Source organism: Rhopilema esculentum, unplaced genomic scaffold (genome assembly GCF_057945365.1).
Source record: "Rhopilema esculentum isolate cy_ngs unplaced genomic scaffold, ASM5794536v1 HiC_scaffold_23, whole genome shotgun sequence".
Lineage (NCBI taxonomy): Eukaryota > Metazoa > Cnidaria > Scyphozoa > Rhizostomeae > Rhizostomatidae > Rhopilema > Rhopilema esculentum.
Genome location: NW_028300834.1, coordinates 1280813 through 1299809, shown reverse-complemented (window position 1 = coordinate 1299809; position 18997 = coordinate 1280813). Strand labels below are relative to the sequence as shown.

General features: G+C 35.3%; 1 protein-coding gene across 2 annotated transcripts; it reads right to left on the bottom strand.

Moving 5' to 3' along the window:
• Positions 1–831: 831 nt before the first annotated feature.
• On the bottom strand, positions 832–18761 carry LOC135691214 (coiled-coil domain-containing protein 102B-like). Of its 2 annotated transcripts, none has more exons than XM_089115276.1 (10): positions 18186–18761; positions 11946–12488; positions 11679–11783; positions 10776–10904; positions 7084–7194; positions 6783–6881; positions 5691–5747; positions 4498–4611; positions 3855–3958; positions 832–2998 (listed from the first exon to the last, which is right to left on the bottom strand). In XM_089115276.1, the coding sequence occupies exons 1-10, from the start codon at positions 18576–18578 to the stop codon at positions 2926–2928; spliced, it is 1728 nt and encodes a 575-aa protein (XP_088971402.1). In that variant the 5' UTR covers positions 18579–18761; the 3' UTR covers positions 832–2925. The 2 variants fall into 2 exon arrangements, with proteins under 2 accessions (XP_088971402.1, XP_088971403.1); XM_089115277.1 differs by having other exon boundaries at positions 10797–10904.
• Positions 18762–18997: the final 236 nt, after the last annotated feature.

Below are 18997 nucleotides of genomic sequence, written 5' to 3'. Positions count from 1 at the left end.
TCTAGGATGAAATCAGCAACTGGAGCTTTATAAATGGCTCATATTCTGTGTATCTTTAGAGTAGTGGACCTTTTTAAAACAACTGTAGGATTCCCTGAAAAAATAAGGCTATAGGCTTTGAAAAATTGCATTTTTAGGAAAAAATATTTTTCATTCAAAAAGCATTTTTATTCATATGTGAAAAATTAGCAGCCTGAACTGTATAAATTGCTCAAATGCTGTTTATTTTTAGGGTTATAGACATTTTTGAAACTGCTGTTAAAAACATAAAAAAAGTAAATCAATATGCCATGAAAAGTGGCACTTTAAGGCATATCTTTTTCGTTTAACAACATTATTCTATGGATTAAAGAAGGGAAAAGCAGTCTAAATGGTAACCATGTCTCATATTTCATGTCTGTCTAAACCATAAAACCACTATTAGAACCACTGGAAAAACATCCAAAAATTGATGTTGGAAAAATTGCACTTTTTGACTGTATTTTTCTTGTCTCTTTACATTGTAAAAAGAAAAAAACAGCGTAAATCGTATAAATGGCTTCGATTCTGCAACTTTTAAGAATAGTTGACCTTCGAGAAATAACATAGCATTTGTAGCAAAATATTCGAGAAAGAATTTATGATATTAAAAATTGGGGTTATATTGAAGACTTGAACTTATACATTGGAAGGCCATAAAATACAATTTATCTACTTCCACTGGTCCCATCTTTATTCCAAACCTTTGGATATGAAAGCCTTGTTGATCATAAAGAACTATCAAATGCATATTGTGAGTATGTTTAAAGGATAGAGCAATTATCGGAAGCCAAGAGACAAATAAACGACAAATATTGCTCATTTAAAGGCATTTTTAGCATGCCGATAATACACTTCTATATATGATCGTTTGTTTTCACATACTAACTAAAATAGAAAACAAGATCAGTTAACTTTCTGAACAGCTAACTAAAATACAAGATAATGCTTTAAACGGATAAATAATTCTATAATTGAATTGAACTGTATTCATAAAACAATATGCACAAAATAAAAGTATCTTTCATAAAATAAAAGACAGAACTTCCCTAAGGGAAAAAAGATTACTAATATTTCTTATCTTTGAAATATCTTTTCTAAATGTGAAACACTTTCTTTTGACAATTTGACTAAAAGAAGCAGAATATTATTGGAATTACAATTGGTTATTGATAATACCTTAACATATCTTTTACCCATGCACCTGTCAATAAAAATCAAAATAATTTTTTAAACAATTGAGTGAGACCATCAACCTAGTTTACTATGTTTTGATGATAAAAAGTAACTTCTTTCATTTGCCATTATAAGAAGACTTTCGTCTAAGCTTTTTAAAGCTGACATGATCTCTCAAAACAAGAATTGCTTTACCCCTAAACAAAGGGATTCTCTGCCATCTCTTATTTGACATACAATATTCCATGGTTGATTGTTTATAATCAAGTGCTCGTCATTATTTTAATATAAAAGCCCATGACATTCCCAGGCAAATATCTTATCTATTCTCAGCATCTACTAAGTATCAATAATTCTATATCTATATATTCTTATATCTCTATCCTTTATACTTTACAATTATACGTTTAATCATGTAGGAACAAGTAAATCAATAATGAATAATATCTGGATGAATTTCTATTTTTTCTAATTCTAAAAGGAGTTGTGTATTTGGTGCTGAATACATTCTATATTTGCAATTGACAGTCTATTGTGACAGCCCGTGACCTACGCTATCATAGAATCAGCGAACCAGTAAAAGTACCGGGAACGTGCATAATATAGTCATATGACTATGAAAACTTTCAAAGGGAGTTTTGTACATTATTTGACTTCACTGGATAAAGGTTCCCAGTTACACTGTATTGGATAGCGTACGGTTGCACCTGAGCGTTCCAAAAATTACCTGCTGTTTTCCATTGCAGTAACAAAACACAACTGCAAGAAATTTGCTTCTGTATTCATTTAAAAAATCTGTCAACATTGATGCCATAGAGGTATCAGAACTCGGTTTTTGATAACGATGGCAAAGTTGATGCTTGATATGAGATGGCATCGCATTAGGTGAACACATTTGAGTTTCATAAAAGAATGATATTTTTGGCACTCTTGGAGCAAACATTTTTCCAAGAAATATCGATGCTTACAAAACAGTTTAGCAAACATCGTTAAGATGTAAACTAAAGGCCTGTCCAATTTAAAAATCTTAATACGAGAAGGACTATCCAGTTAAGTGTAACTGAGGCCTAAAGCTTATACAGTCAAAATCCTAAATCTTTACTTGCAGAATACCTATATCTTAATACTTTGCAAGCAAAGATTTGGGATTTAAAATAATATGAGAACTCTTTGAAACTATTGACAATGAACATATCTACTATACTAAAAATGCAAACATTTCATGGCGGCAATGGGTACACTGTATTTGACATGGCCTATTACATAAGCCAAAAAACATAAAATGAATTTCTTTAGAATGAACCCGCAAATTTTCCATGTGCTTTCCTCACAAGTTCACAGTCAGCCCACTTTAAGAACCTGCTGATAAGGTATCTGCTAAAAGGGAAGTTTGGTCATTTCTAGACCCCTTATATTGCAGGTGTCAATGCAGGGGCATTTATGGAAATAAGGGGGCTGTCTGCTAAATTGTATTCCTTAACACCTTGCGAAAAATCTCTAAATTGTCAGTACGCAAGCTCATTGCTTCGGTAGCGTCTGGCTTAGGTCTATAAACGGTGGGTATTAACCTAGATTCTGCCTAGATAGGGAGAGACCAGACCAAAACATTAACCAGCATTACTTAATATGCAAATAGCATTTTATTACAAGGGGTCAGCCCCAAGTTGATTGTTAACTGTTTTAGTTGTCATGAAAGCACAAGGAAATTGGAAAACTTTAAATTTTACTTCTCTACATTTGTTCAGCTTCTTCGTCTGATGCATCGCCAGGCTTCATTTTCAATGGAAAACTTTGCCTTTTCAATCTACGAAAAATCATAAAAGATCAGTCATTACAGTATTCTACCGCACTGAGAAACTATGATATTATGACAGTTCTTGTGAATAAAAACCTACAATATAGACCTGGTCATTTTGCAAAACCAATAAAAGAATGCTGATTGTGTTACGAACAAAGTTTGACGTAAATCTTAGTAAGTATTTAAGAGAAAAAATAAAAGAAAGCTAGCTGGATCTTTAAAGAGAGGAAGGTGCAAATAAATTCAAATTGATACTTTTAAGATTCATAGAAGCATCGCAAAACGTCAAAAAAGTGACAGCGATTTGGTCTTGATATAAGTGGTGGTAATTTGGTAATGTAGGAAAACGATAAATGAGAAAAAGTTTTGGCAGAAAAAATTGCTAGTCAATTGCATTCTTATGTCTCAATTTCGAGCGGAACAAGTACTAGACAACTTTGATGTGTAAAGATTATCATGAAAACACTGTTGTTGTTTTTATATCATGGGGCACACATAGAAGTTACAATGCAGCTATGAAAATAAAGCAGAAGAAAAAAGAAGGCTAGTGTGTATAAAGCAGTTTTTAGAATGGGCGGTAATTACAAAGGGGCGTTAATTAGGAAGTGGGCGTTAATTTAAAATAACATAAAACACAACATAACACCTAACAACATAACATAACACAATAGAACATAACATAACATTTGGTGCGTCCAGTGGCGTTAAATAGAAAGGGGGCATTAAAAAGGAAGTGGGCGTTAATTAACTTTTTTCACTTTTAGGGTGGGTGTTAATTAGGAAGGGGCGTTAAAAAGGAATAGGGCGTTAAATAGATCAAATGCGGTATGGTAAAAATCAGTTGGGAATACCGATTACATACCTACTGCTTAGATGGCCAATTTCAGATTGCAAACTTTCCGCTTGCTGAGACTGTTCTTCAAGTTGTCGTTGCAAACGACGCACAAGGTTTGACTGGGCATCAGCCTTGAATCAGGCAAGTAAAAGATTCAGAAGGTAAAACATTCAAGTATAAATTGAAGTATAAATTGGTACTTCAAAGTTTTGCTAGTCGACTGCTAATAGTCACCACATTTTAAGTCAGTCTACAGATAACAAGTGCATTATCTTCTTACCAAACACGTGCAAAACCATTCAATAAATATCCGCTTACATTTACACTCCGCTTACAGTCAATGCTTTTTAAGAATTATTTAGTGTGCCATTAAACCATTATCTAGGGTAACACAGAAACAAGTGTCATGGCAAACAAAACTTGTGCTCAAACATAAGAAATTATTCGATCAAACTCCGCTTGAGTCATAGCCTTAGATTCTAAAGTTGCATTTTGGGGCAGTATAACTCTTTTGTGAAATGGCAGTACACACATTCAAAGAAAAACGTCAGTAACATAATACTTAGCTGGTAGCGAGATCATTTGTTTAATTGTCGATGTCAATAATAAACTTGCATCCAGAGGTTAAAAAAGAGCTACATGAAAACGCCAAATAAGTTGAAACACTTACATTTTCTTCTGTTGAGCATAACTTCTTCTTCAGCTCCTCAACCCTTCCTCTAAGCTTCTTCATTTCTCCCTCATATTGCTCTGTTCGCTTTTTCTCGTGATCCAGCTCGTCAATCTAGCAGTTTTAAATGTCATACTGAATTAAACTTCATTTCTAACATACATAAAATTATAGAAATAGAAAACATCGTAAAAATGTAGTGCAGTTTAAAACTATTTTCACAAAATCATGCCTTTATAAAACATTATTTTGTGGCTTATTAGATTCCCACCACAGAGAATAAAGATTCATTTTAGAACACGAATCTGAACTAGAGTGCGCGAGAAAGGCGTAAAACTAGTTCTCTTTAACCATAAACTAGTCTGTTTCAAAGTATAAAAACCGTCTGAAAAAACGCGAAAAATACAGTGCAATTGTTGGGCATTCAATTCATGGAAAATCCGATTTCATTAAATTTGGTTTTCATTTTTAATTGAGCTCTGGTAGAAGTACAAATCAGATTCTTTAGTCTTCAGGAATTCTAATCAAATGCTGTGATCGAATTCCTCTGGAAAAAAGGTTATAGTCTGTCTATGACGATATTTCGTACAGCTCTGAAGACAAAGCTGGACAGAAAAAACTGACTCTGAAATAAAGTGCTGTTGTGCTTTGTGTGGTAGTCTCAATCCTTTAAGACTGGAACCATTGCACTTTTACGCAAGTTTACAAACATTGTCAATCAGTGTAATCCAGACAATGCCGCTCACCTCAACATAACTGTTGACTAATTTTTTTTTAAAAAAGGAAGGCCTAGGCCTATCTACTTTTCGTATATGCAAGCAATTGCTTTGCTAAGAATGCATCTTCTTAATTTTTTGTTGGAAATTTTGAAATTCTGGGGTCTGAAATTGATTTTGTAACATTCGTTACATTATCTACAAAATGAGTGCTTGTTATTTAAATAAATCTTTGTCGACTGTTCTTGATGATCTTCACAGAAAGTCTTGAAAATCCTTTCAAAAAATAAGCCGGTTGGAAACATGTTGACAAGTATTCAAATTTTCAAGAACAATGCTTCTCCCTGACATCAAAAGAAGATCACAGGCTATCACGCTTAATGTAACTGCGCGAACCAATTAAGTGTCAACGATGCTATCAAATAAACTAGAGCAAAATAAATTTCTGTTTTACATAGCGACAGCAAGCTACCTTACCTTTTCCTGCAGCTGCTTTTGAGCTCTTTTGTGTGCCAATTTTAGTTCGAGAAGCTCCTGGAAGAAATAAAGAAGAGACAGCATTGATTTGATATCTCTGCTATATTAAGAAAAAGTAGGGTTATACTACTGGAGCAAAGGCATACAAATTCAGACAGAAATTCTGTCAACAGTAGAACTATTTTATGTTTACAGCTAAAATTTATTACTGTCCTGAACTGTTAAGAATTCGCGACGTTTGTTGGTGGCCTAAAGGATTTCGAACTTTCGAACTGATGACAGTTGAAAGAAATGTGATTTGTTTACTTTTTTGAACAATCAGCTTTCTGCAAAATTATTTTTTAATCGATGGACCAAAGTACCAGCTTACATTCCTTGATTCATAGTGAAAACTGTTATGAAAATTTTAGCTAGAGAAAATATCACAAAACTGCAGCTGCACTTTCTGTGCAAGGTCCAAAACACTGAATTAAAAAAATGGGGAGACAATATGGTCCCATTGTCTTAAGCCACGTAAACTAAATCCATGTCTAAGGAACAGCATGGTTAGCGAGTATAAAAATTAACTTGAAAGCAAAATATGTTTGAAAGTTGATAATTTGTACCGAAATAAAAAAATGATCTAACCCCGTAGATAAACAAAGTTTGCTCTATCAAAATATAGACAGAAAGTGCAAAGAGTTTGGCGGCAACGTGGTGCTATAGTTGGAAAACTGACTCTGGTCGAGAAAGAATCTGGAAGGTAGGTTTAAAAACCGAATGAAGAAACAAGGTGCTAACCGTGGGAACATTTCAGCTGTTTGAGAAAAATCTTCAGAATTATCAATCATTTAACGAATGGACTTAAGATTTTGAAACGACCTGAACAAAAAGATTTCTTTAAAAAGCTTATCTTGGACTAAAACTTATATTCTTATTAATGTGAGACAATACGCCACACAAACTGTAAAAATAAATCTGTTTAACATAAGAAACAGTCCAAAACACCTGAAAACTCAAGATACACGCTCCGTGAAACCAACAATATCTCCCTACACATGCGGTGAGTAAAGATGTCACAAGATAAAATTTGTGAAAATTTGCGAACTGAACCTGAGATTTGTGTTCAAGCTCTTCTTGTAAGAACTTCGTGGCAGAATTTTGAGCATGGGCGACCTGGTCTGTCTTTTTTCGTATCTCATCTTCAAGATCCTGGATAGAAGAGAAAATAAGCTATAGTAAGCAGGCATGTGGGCGTATGATTCAAAAGACAGAAACTCTTTAGATGACAACTTGGGAGAGTTAGATAAATTGGGAATTGAAAGGAAACAAACAATTTCCTTAGGAAGGATCCCTTTGTCAAAAAAATCTCCAAATACGAAATCATTTCTGGGAATCAAGATCAGCTGCTCACTTCAATCTGGGCCTTAAGTCTTTTGATTTCCCTTTCCAAAGACAATTTTTCTGTCTCCACCTGTTCTCGCTTATTCCATTCTTCTGCGTTTTCTTTTTGAAGTCTCTCGATCTGCAACAAGAAAAGATAAAAACATAAAAATTGATCTAGTATTATCAAAAAGCCTGATTTAAAGAAGATAATTAATGAAGAAGGTACGCTAATAGTCTGGGTTTTGTTACCTATGCTATGTATCATTAAATGAGACAGTCTAAGGGTAATCATTCAGGGTTGCAACACCAGTCTTTACAAAACTTTCCTGTTCATTTCTTCAAATATTAGCTTAACGGAGTTATGACGTAATCTAGAAGCGTTAGTTTCTAGTGCCACATCTAAGGTACAGGGAAATCGATGTGAACATGTATTGTATAAAATTTGTCTTGCAACTAATGTATTACCATAATTGGTAATACATTAGTTGCAAGACACAAAGTGTATAGCAAACAGCCCAAAAAAGTGCAACCCGAATAAATATCAAGGTCCTAACGAAATTAAAAAAGAAAATGCATGTAAAACAATAAGGTAGACAAGTGGGAGTACAAGCCTAACAGCATGCTTTTACGAATTTATTCCGTACATATTATATCATACTTTGGTGCGTAGAACATAATAATCCTAAGCTGCAACACCGTAATTTCTATTAGTCATTTCTACATTTAGCCATCTCGTCTGACCGAAAAATATCTTACGTCTTATCTTACATCTGCCAACAACTGAAGTCATAAGATCAAGACAATATTATCTTACATCTGTCAACAACCATGACGTCCATCAAAACATTAAACAAGTTATCAAGACTTTCCACGAAGAACACCAAGAACGGTTAACAGAATATTTTCCTTTGCAAGGGACCACCTTGTCATCGATGCTAAACGAATCAATCAAAAAACTCTTCTTGGTCTTCTGTACAAAGCAAGATGCCAAAAACATATGTTTCACATTGTTAATTTCACAGTGTTCTGTCCAACTAACGCACTCTCTACACTGAAGAACATGCGCCTTTAGAAACTTAGCCCCACTCCTGAGTGTTCTTTATGCGGGCAACCTTCATCACTACTTCCTGATGTTGCAGCACTTCAAAAGTACATGATAAAGGGCGTTTTACTATGAGACACTACCCTCAAAGACATTTTTGCTTTATGTTTATTAAAGAGATACCTCATTATATGTTCATTTACCTCGCTTCATCTCCCTTGTATCATATCTGGTTAGGTATACATCCGTGACCTGCTTCTTACAAACACTAACAATTGTTTATATCTAGTTGAACTAAGAACAGGTTTTGAAAGAAATCTTAATTCTAACGCTACCAGGAAAAGCTAAAAATAATAGCCACAAATTGCTCGTTTTTGCCCTCGCCCCTGGTTGAAATTTGTAACCCTTCAAAATGTTTAGAAAGGTACTTCAACCAACATGGATAACAAGAATCATATGTCAGAAGTTTAAGATCTAACCAAATACCTTATGAGCAAAATACACAGCATACCTTGCCGCTCAAAGAACAAACATCCTTTAGATCAACGTTTTGTCCTTTCCAAACTGTCAAGCATTTCACTATTTCTAACCTAAATAATAAACATTAACAGTATTGTGTCCACAATATTTTGTCCAGAGCTGCCGTTAAATGGCACGCTCGGCACCTTTGTCTTAACCAGATCCAAATGTCACTTATTTTACCCTTTCTTTATTTAATTTGCACAGTGCCAGACAGTTATACACAACCCTCTAAAATCATCCCCTAAATCTGAAATTAACATCATTGAGGCAGATACTTGTTTCAATTGCGAAATCCAGTACGAGTAGTATAGAAAAACAAAGGAAATGCTCAATGTCACTCCAAGGAACAAAAGAGGTTTTCATAAAATTTGAGCTGACTTCTCATGACAGCAAAATCTCCTGTCTTCTGCGCTCTACAGTGCAACAGAAAATGCCAAAAAATATCTTCAAATTCATCCTTAAATAATTGAACAATACCCTTGCAACTAGGAAAAATGTCTGGAAGTGGTGACATCTGCAGATTTTCAAAAATCTGCAGATTCTCAAACATCTGTATGCTCTTTCTGCTTCTAGTCTGAAACCCTGCTGCACGTTGTCTGAAACCCTCCAGCTGCAGATCATACCCTGACGAGTGTAGATTCACCTGGCGCCATATCTCAGTCCTTCTTTGACTTGCAAAAACTCTTTTATTATCCAAAAGCTCTTAACTGTATGCTGATCCGCCCACAATTCAATCTCCATGCCTAATTACTGGTGCTTCTATCTAGCAAGATCTTATCCTAACCTCAAGCAAATCAACTCCTCATCTGCTTGAGGTAACTTTAGGTTTCGAATCTAACACCCAAATGATCAACGATCGTAAACCATTCAAATACAATCCATTACTTCTCAGTCTTAAACTACAATAATTCACTATCAACTTCATAAAAATATTAACGAGTGCACTTGGAATCATGATAAATTCATCTGACTCTTTGATATCTATACTCAAAGATAACTTCGATAAATCTGCCTAACAAATATGTAAATGAAACAAAGAATATGGCCTTCAGGTTCAGTAAATATCACTTTTATCTAAAAAACAGGACACTGAAAAATTGAGATTCGATGGAATTTCGATTGAAAATAGTTGTATAACGTTGAAATAAAAAAACTAAAAACTGCCTTAAAAGTAAACTGCTTAAAAAGTGAGATGCATAGTTGTAACTGTAACTTGCAATAGGAAATAAAAGGAAGTTCGAGGAATTATACACACAAGAAATCCTTTCAGCATAGCTACATATATACAGCTAGAAAGAACGATATCTATATAAAAATTGATAATTTAGAGGAAGGGTTGTTTTGTTGTTTTGTTCAAGAAAGTTTTGTTGGAATTCAATTCATATTCTCGGAGGGATTTCGAAGTGGTTTTTAAAAACTACAGAGTAGAGAGAACCAAGATGGAGTTTTGGATATCGTTTTACAGACGATAATCAACCAGATACTTTTCAATTCTATTCAAACCCTTAATTATTATACCAAGCGCAATTAATATATCCACTCCGAAATGTTAAGCAGCTCCTCCTGAGCCTTTTCATGAGAGTCTTTCTTATCATGTAATCTTAAAGTAAATGTTTACCAGCAGCTGCAAAATGCCAACGGCAACTTTTCAAAATCATTAAGATAGATGGTGAAAAAGAATGGGCCCCGATAAGATCTTTGTGGAATGATGCATATAGCCAGGTTTTCACTGGACTTTTAATCATCTTAAAAGCAGTATCCATTAGGTCATCAAGCAACTGTTCGTTCAAACACCAAAGCGTGTACAGCTTTGTCTATAAAGCATAGAGCACTTCTGGAAGTACCTAAAGAACTGTTTACATTCCTTTAACTACAAAGCATCAAAATCCTACTTCATTAGCAAACTCATCTCAGCTTTGAATTCAAGCCTTGAAGTCTCTGGGAAAATGTTTAGACTACGATAAACATTGAGAAACTCTCAGCAAAGCTCTTAAAATCCTCAGACACATTCCTAATGCAGACACTTCAAGAACATGAGTAGTAGCAGTGACTTTAGATCATTACGTAGATAGTTTGACTGCAAAGACGTGGGCATTCATAGCACGGCTAAAGACTACGCAAATCGTGACTAAATAGAAGGGAATGAGAATACAAACATTGATTCGGGGCTCTTTTACCTCGACTCGGAGTTCTTTTAGCTTGATGTCTTGGGCCTTTGTGCCTGCTGCGTCTGGAGATAAGACAATTTCATCGCTTTCTCCACCCTTCTCTTTTAACTTATCAATCTACAATAGAGACACATGGAGAACTCATTACAATCGCTTTAGGTTAAATCGCTCTCTGAAGCTTTGAATTAATGTCTATTTTTTTGCGAAGACCCATAGCAAACGTGGTCAGAGAATAAACTGCTGGCTAGGTATGTTAGGCATAATAATTTTAATATTAAATCGAATCGTAAGCTCGTCATAAATTCACGCATCGAAAACGATCATAAACTAAAGTCAAAAATTATATCCTGATATCTGGATAAAAAGCAAACAAGTTTATACCAAGTTTCAATGTCCATTTCACGCATAGTTTCGAAAATAAGGGCTTTTTTGAGAAGTTTAATTTGTTTTGTAACTCTGTGCGATGGCATACAGCCCGCCAAAGCTTCAGCACCGCTTTGCAATGCAGCTCTTGATGGATTTCCAGAAAGAGGCTGTCGAGTCTCTAAAACTCTTCTTACTTTCTTTCCAGAAAGAGGCTGTCGTACTTCTCTTACTTTCTTTGAAAAACTTTGTGAAGCAGAATTCATATCAATAAGAGCAGTTTATTTTTCCATTGAGTGAGAAAAACATCGTCAATAACATTATAAATTATTCAGCAGAGAATAAGAATAACGTCAGAGAGTCTTTGTCTGGACCAATCAAATCAGTGCCAGAATTCTGGCAGTGACCCAAGTCTTAAACACGTGGCCTTCGATTTCCGCCGTATGAGGCAAAGAGAAACGGCCCTAGAAAAATTTGCTAGAGATCATACAAGATTATATAAGATGCTTGATTTTGGGTTATTATTACCTCGGCACTCAGACCCTCGTTGACTGAGCTGAGCTCTATGTATTTCTGCTCTCTCTCTTGGATGAATCTTCTCATTTGCTCTAGCTGAGATCTCAGTGCTATGTTCTCCCTAAAATATAACGAGCCAATGAATCAATCACAAGGATTCAACATGAACACCAATTAACCGAAACCCTTTTATCTGATAAAATTCAAATTACACCAAGTACCTAACTTTACAAGATGACAACATAAAAGTATGTACAAGAAACTTTTTGTTGGGTATACTTGCCTTGTTTTCTGTCCAAAAGCTTTCTCGTATTCCTTGATATCTCGAGCCTTAGATGTTTCATCTCCTTTTCTTTCTTTCTTGCTAACCTCATGCGGCTCACTTGCACTTCCTCTCTGGTCACCGAGAATCTGCTCTAAAAATTGCATTTCTCCACCTGACTTCGGCACAGTGGCTGCGTATACACTGTTGTTTGGTCGTGAGTCTACAAGCTCCATTTTACCATTAGTTACCCCTTCCATCTGTACAAGATGAGGCTCCACAACTGCTGTTCGTCGTTCTTTGTCTAGTTTCTTGAGCTCTAGCTTGCACTTATTCAATTCATTTCTCAGAGATTGGTTCTCTAGAAGGCAATCGTCTAACTCAGCTTTCGTCTTGTTGAACTCTTTCGTGAGTGTTTCATTGCGAACATGAAGTACCTTCGCTTCCTCTTTTAACTTGTTCCTCTCACCCCTAACCTTACCCCATTTTTCTCTCCAACTGGCAGTACAATCCGACCACCATCTCATCGTCTTTTCCATTTGAGCACATTTTGCTTTTAACTAGAAAAAATTAAACAGATACATGAAGGTATAAATGGGCACATATAGCCACAAGGCCTATTATCTATCTATCAAATGAGCGTGAGGCTGCGCAACGCTGAAAGTTCAAGAATTTCACGATTTTAAAATGAGGATTTTTGTTAACTTCTTAAGGGCTTTTTCTTCTTCTTTCGTTGCAAAAAAGTCTTATCAAATAGGCACCATCATCTGTTTTGCTTCAGCGGAGAGACATTCGCATGCACACTAACCTCGAAAAATTAGATAATTTTTGCCAGCCAGTTTTCCAGGTCAGTCCTGGTAGTTCAAAGTAAATGAATGTAGCACGAGGACTTGAGATGAAAGGAAACACCACATAATTTCAGGGGAGCTAATACATTCAGAACTTTAGCAATATTAAAAGATTCAGTGCACTCAAAGGAACCAAAGGGGAAACGAGATTTTCTTTATAAGAATAGCCCCTCCCCCCGCGAATAGAGGATAACGATTTGAAAGTTCTGAAGCGATAGATGTTTGGGATCGTTTGACATGATGAAGACCAAATTATGTAAGGCCACATCATGCAAAACCATATGGCCATATCTCATCAACATTCCATCTCTGAAGGCAAATGTTTCTTGTCGCACTCACAGTTTTCCACATAACATTAGCGGACGTACAAAAGAAGACGAGCTGTACTCACAGAGAGAAAAGCGTCACCTGTTTCACAAGAGGATAATGAAACAGCTGTCCTTATTATGAATAATTAATCCAACATTATTGTAGCAATACAAAACACAGTTTGCAATTCGGCAAATCGCGAGGCGCAACAGATAGCTGTGGCAAGAAAATACCACATTTCAAAACACAAGCCTCTTAGGTCTACATAAGCTTGCAGTAACTGTGGCTAACTGTTGCGAGAAACAAGCGAGAGAAACCAGTACGGATGAATTTTTTGTAACCTAGTATTTTTACGGTCCGATGGTCATCAACAAAAATTGATTGATCATGTGAAATCCGAAAGTAATTGAGATTGCTCTCGGTCGATGGGGATTTCTCGGTACAAGGCAAGCTTCTGCCTAACGATAATGGCTGCTCACATCGATGAAATTAAAAGGATTGAAATAACAAAGAAAGAATTAAATCAGTCAAAAATAAAGTTTCAAACCGTTCTCCAGGCCTACTAGGTATTAGATGCTAAACTTTCCCGTTATAAAATGAAAAGAATGGTGTTCAAACCTATGTATGATAGAATTATACTACTTGCTAACCCCCCCTGTGAGAGCTTGTCCAGAATAGAAAACGTTTTTTCCTCTTTCATCCTTTCTGCGCCATGTTCGTTCAAAATTGGTTTGTTTTCAATTTTCAGCGAGCGTGAGGACAATCACGCACTCGTTTAAATCTTCCGATATCGGCCTCCAGACGACCCGCGTTCGCAGGCACCCGTACCCTTGCTCGCTACAACTTTCTTTCCCTAAATTAGACCCCTTTTCTGTATTCCAGACAACATTGAGCATTTTTGCGATAGTCTTTGCTGTTCACATAACAAACTAAAACTACGAAAAATATTTTTTGGCGATGCCAATTTTTTAGCGTCGATGCCTCTTGAAATGTCGATGCCTTCTTTCTGACATAATCTTAATGCTTTAACTTTTGACCTTCACTTTCCGACACTCAGGCACGTAAATAATAGGGGGGCGTGGGGGGCGTAACGCCCCCCCAAAGTTTGGAAAATCCAGTTACAGTTGGAAAACATAACGGTTGACTTGGAATTTTTTTCTTAAGACCAAACTTGTGAATTTTATATTTTAAGAAGTTTTTTTATTTTAAATATAAAAATTCTAAACATTAAAATTCACAGGCTGAAGCTGACCCATCCAATCGTTTTCTATTGTGAATCCCGTCTCCACTGGATCCAAATTGCACACTTGCCCCGTTTTCTTTTTCTTTCTTTCTGATGGGAGTTGAATCAAATTACGAACAGGCAAGGTGAACTTACGGATAAGAAACTTGAAACTTACAGTTTGGAATAATAATACCCGCATTGATCAGAAAATATTAGAATGGGAATTTTTTTAGAAACTACGAGTAGTTAATTCAATAAAAGATTAAGAATCTTTCAGTACTAAAAATTCTCAACGCTTCCTATAAAAAACGAGTTTATGCTAAACTCCCCCTGTTATTTGTTAATGTCCTTGAGTCCTTATCATAAATTCCTATGACAAAACTGCTGTGGAGCAAGAACACATTGCAAAAACTGCAGTAGAAGTATTTGATCAAAGAAGAGTATTTCATCTTTCGAATCAGGCATATGCACAAGTTTGTTCTCAAATCATCATTTCAATTGTAAAGAATGAAAAGGCATTTGGCCCTCTGAAAAGTTTAAAGGTAGTTTTCTTCGATCAAGAACGAAAATAAAAGGCCCAAATTCTTGGTGCTTCTATATCGTGAAAAAATATATTTTAGATAAGATTGATCTGCGCCAATTGATTAATTGATCAATTTAGATAAAATTGATCAATTGATCTGAAAGAATACTACTAATCATTAAGTATATCTAATACTGGTTTTGCTTAAATGTTGCTTTACTTCTTACAGTATGTTTAATGTTTGTTTCATGTTAATCAAAATTTAGAGATTTAGGCTTTTATGCTTTAGGCTAATTATTGAGTAAAGATTTGGTAATTATAAAGAAAATAGAACTATGGTGTTCGGGCTATTTACAAATATCAATTTGGTAGGTACAACAGATCTACTGGTCGAATGAAAAATTTATCACTTAAAGTTGGAATTTTCATACTTCCACGCCCCCCCAAAATTAGCAACTTGTTTTCGTCCCTGCCGACACTAACTTTTCAACACGATCCCAGGTAATTACGCACATAAAAGAACTAGTATCGTGTCACTTTCTATGTGGAACTAAGGCCAGACCTAGCTTGACCTACGCTGTTCTTTACCATCCAAATCGCTATGTTTGCATTGTTAAATTGCGTCACATTCATCGTTTCTTTTATTTTAAATTTTCACGATCTCAAAAACGTTATGACTCGGCATCCCTTCGTAAAAGCTACAGTTTTTGTGCAAGGAAGAGCAATTTATCTATATTTTAAACATGTTTGCTGAAAAGTGTTCATAATTTTTCTAGCAACATCTGTGCCTCCACAAATGTTTTCATGATATAACAAACACGCAATTTTAAGCTTCTCCATCGAATCCTTAGATAGTTTTTGCATTTTTCGACTGTTATTTAGTAATTTAACCCTGTACCAACGACCAAAAACGTTAGATGTACGGGTAAACTCAGCACCAATACGTAAGATAACAAAACTTCGCCAAATACCCAAACATAACATCTGTAGTGAAACCTCCAGTAATGGACAGCTTCAATAATGGGCAACTCCTGTTAACAATACATCACGACAACGGGTAATTTTCCCCAATAGCTTTCCGTCAGTCAACAGCTTTGAACAACTCATCTAAAACAACTCACCTCATTGGACACAGAAAACAATTTTGTCTCAACAATTTTAACTGAAGTTAAAAGGTGTAATACTACTCAGCTTCAGATATCAGATTCTTCCCTAAAATGGACTATTGCATTGGTTTGAGGAATATCTGCTGTTTTGTTCACAAAATCATAACTTATCTTTAGTAACACGGTTTACTAAAAAACCTAGCAGTTTTTGTCATTGTCAAGATGCTAGAAAATAAAATTAACAGCAATTAACTGCAATTCTCATCCACATTGAAAAACATGTAAGTCAAAAAAACATGTACCAACTGCCAACAGTAAGGCTAAATCACATGTTCATCAGCGAAGCAGCAAATTTTGATGGCAAAAAGAATAACAAAAAAATTGCATATTTTATAAAACATATTGGCATTATTTAGGATAGTTAAGATATTTTTATTTTAAGAAGCAGTGATGGGCGAACAAAAAAGGCATTATTAAAAAACTTAAACAGCTATGCCAAAGATATTTACTGAGTTGTTACAGAGCAGTTGAAAAATCTGGCTATAAAGCCATCCTTTGTGTACTTGGATACTGCCAACAAATTCTCCCTTAAAACTTAAAAAAGGATACATACACCTGTAGATCTGGGATTAAAACATGCCCATTAGCAGGTCTCAATTTATCTTAAGTTGCAAATCTCATGGATCAGATTACAAATCATTTGACTCTACATATGAACCTGTAAGGCTTGATATAGTAAAAACAAAGGGTAATAAATGCATATAAATACTGGAAACAAAATAAATACTGTGAATCCAATGTAAGAAACCAATCATGGCAGATTAATTTGAACCATTACATTACAACCACATGAAACTATATCATTACACAGATAATTGATGAATTCAACTTTGATATCAACTCCTTAGATATAAAGTAACAAAATGAGCATTTCCTGAGTTTTTATAGCCAAAAATGATAGAAATAAGTTTTCTTGTTGATAGATATAGGATAAAACTGGCATGATGTTTTAAGCAGTATGAACAAGATATCAACATTATATAATATTGCTGTTCATGATGGAGAAGAATGCTTTTGTTTAATAAATTGTCAACATACAACTGTAAAAGTCTTTTTATATATTCAAATGAAACCAGGTCTACAACAGCATGTCATTAAGGGCACTGTTAGAAAAACATACTGTTTTCTTGACAAACTTCACAAAGGTTTCTTTACACTTACATTGATTACCAAACAAAGACTGGAAAATCACATTACTTCTCATCAGATTTATTCTTTTTCATAAAACCACATGTAACTTTTGATAATTACACCGAACACTAGTAAAAACTGATATATCATTTCATTATTTGTATAATGTTTCTCATAATTTTGAGTCTTTTATTCAAACTACTACTGAAAAGGCTATGAGGAAATTTTTTACAACTTTTAACATGCAGCCTGGAGAATGTTATATAACTGGCCCTTCACCTAGTCTACAGAGTAAGGCAGATGCATGCATGATGTCAGAATCCAGATTGGAAAGTGTGGGACAATTTGACAAGATCACGGCTGTGGCAAATGTGCTTCAAAAAATGTATGGGGAGAAAATGGGCAGTATTTTCTTCATTTGCAGTTGGAAAGTGGGTGACAAAGTTCTGTCAAATATATTTGAAAGAATAAACATGGTTCAATGGCTTAGCTGCATAACAAATTTCTTTACTGTGAACAATAGATTAAATTACTCCTAACTTGAAGTGAGATTATGAAAGAAACAAAAATGATGCCAGGCATGGTGTACCAGATTATTGTAATCTTCGTGAAGATTGGTGCACTCCTGATGTTTTTTCTAGTCTGGGCTGAGTTCACCAGGGCAGCAAAATTTGAAATTGCACAACATGTTTTCAGTTGCATTGAAATAGATCTTGCTGAGATCTGCTATATTCTAAAGACTGCTCCTAACACTCTGTTAACTCACCACTTATGCTGTTTTCTTGACTCCGTTAAAAAATGTCAAGGCTTTTATCCAAACCTAGTTCAATAATGACTCAAAAATGCACAAATAGGAATCCTATTTTACAGACACAACAAATCTACACATTTTAAGTCTTGAGCGTTTTATTTTTTTGTTCTATAAAATAGGGAAAACATTTTGGTTGAGGGCATATCAATTTCTATTACATAATATAAAACCCCTGGAACAAAAAATGAATGCTACCTAGATTGAATCTAAGCTAAGAGAAATATAAAAAAAATTATATTCATACCTCTTGCAGGTCTTGAAAGAGAACCTTTTCGCGTTCTGTCAAAGGAGAGAAAGTCTCTGTCAGATCTTCCCTAGATTGTGAACGCTGATAAGATGGTGCCTGACCTTCATTTTCCATCCTTCCATCTTGAGATCCGCTGCTAATTGTGCTTGCCTTCTCGTTTGGTGGACTACTAGGGGAGCTTGGGTACTCACCAGATTCCATCAGACATTTTCTATCCTCTAAAACAACGTCGGTTGCCGTTGCTTCATCTCCAGTCTCTGTGGCCTTGCTTTTGCTCTTAGATCGTCTGAATGGCCAGCTGCGTCCTGAGGGTGGAAGCTCTCCACTAGATTTCCCTTTTTTCCTTTCGTTTGAGTTTAGGCCCATCTTTGGGTGATTTTTGTTGCTCATTCCTGGAGAACAGCGACTATATGAGCAACTGATCTATACATTCACGCTAACATCAGATAAATCTTGCAAAGAAAATTTTGAACCTTGAATTGAACTGATCTTGAGATAAAACTTTTAAAGACTGCGAAGAAGCGAAAAACAACATCTGCTCCTCGGATATTATTTTTGTTTTCGCCGCGAGAATGCGCAATATGGGAGAAAACTTCAGTACGAGGCCAGTCAAACATGTCAAAGATCAAGTAAAGGGGACCGCCCCTCTCTTGGTCAACTCATAAAAGTTATATGACCCTATCCTAGAATAAAATTCTGAAAACATCATACCTTCAATTGGCATACATGCCCCGGATAAAAGAGACAAAAGGAATAAAAGTAAATTGAAAGTAAATTTTACGCAAGAGCAGGGCCGTCGCGAGGCAACC

Coding starts and splice junctions, on each gene's coding strand:
- LOC135691214 (XM_089115276.1), bottom strand. CDS start 18,578: ATGAGCAACAAAAATCACCCAAAGATGGGCCTAAACTCAAACGAAAGG. Junction 6,882..7,083: donor GACTTAAGGCCCAGATTGAA/GTGAGCAGCTGA, acceptor TCTTCTATCCAG/GATCTTGAAGATGAGATACG. Junction 4,612..5,690: donor AAAAGCAGCTGCAGGAAAAG/GTAAGGTAGCTT, acceptor TAAAACTGCTAG/ATTGACGAGCTGGATCACGA.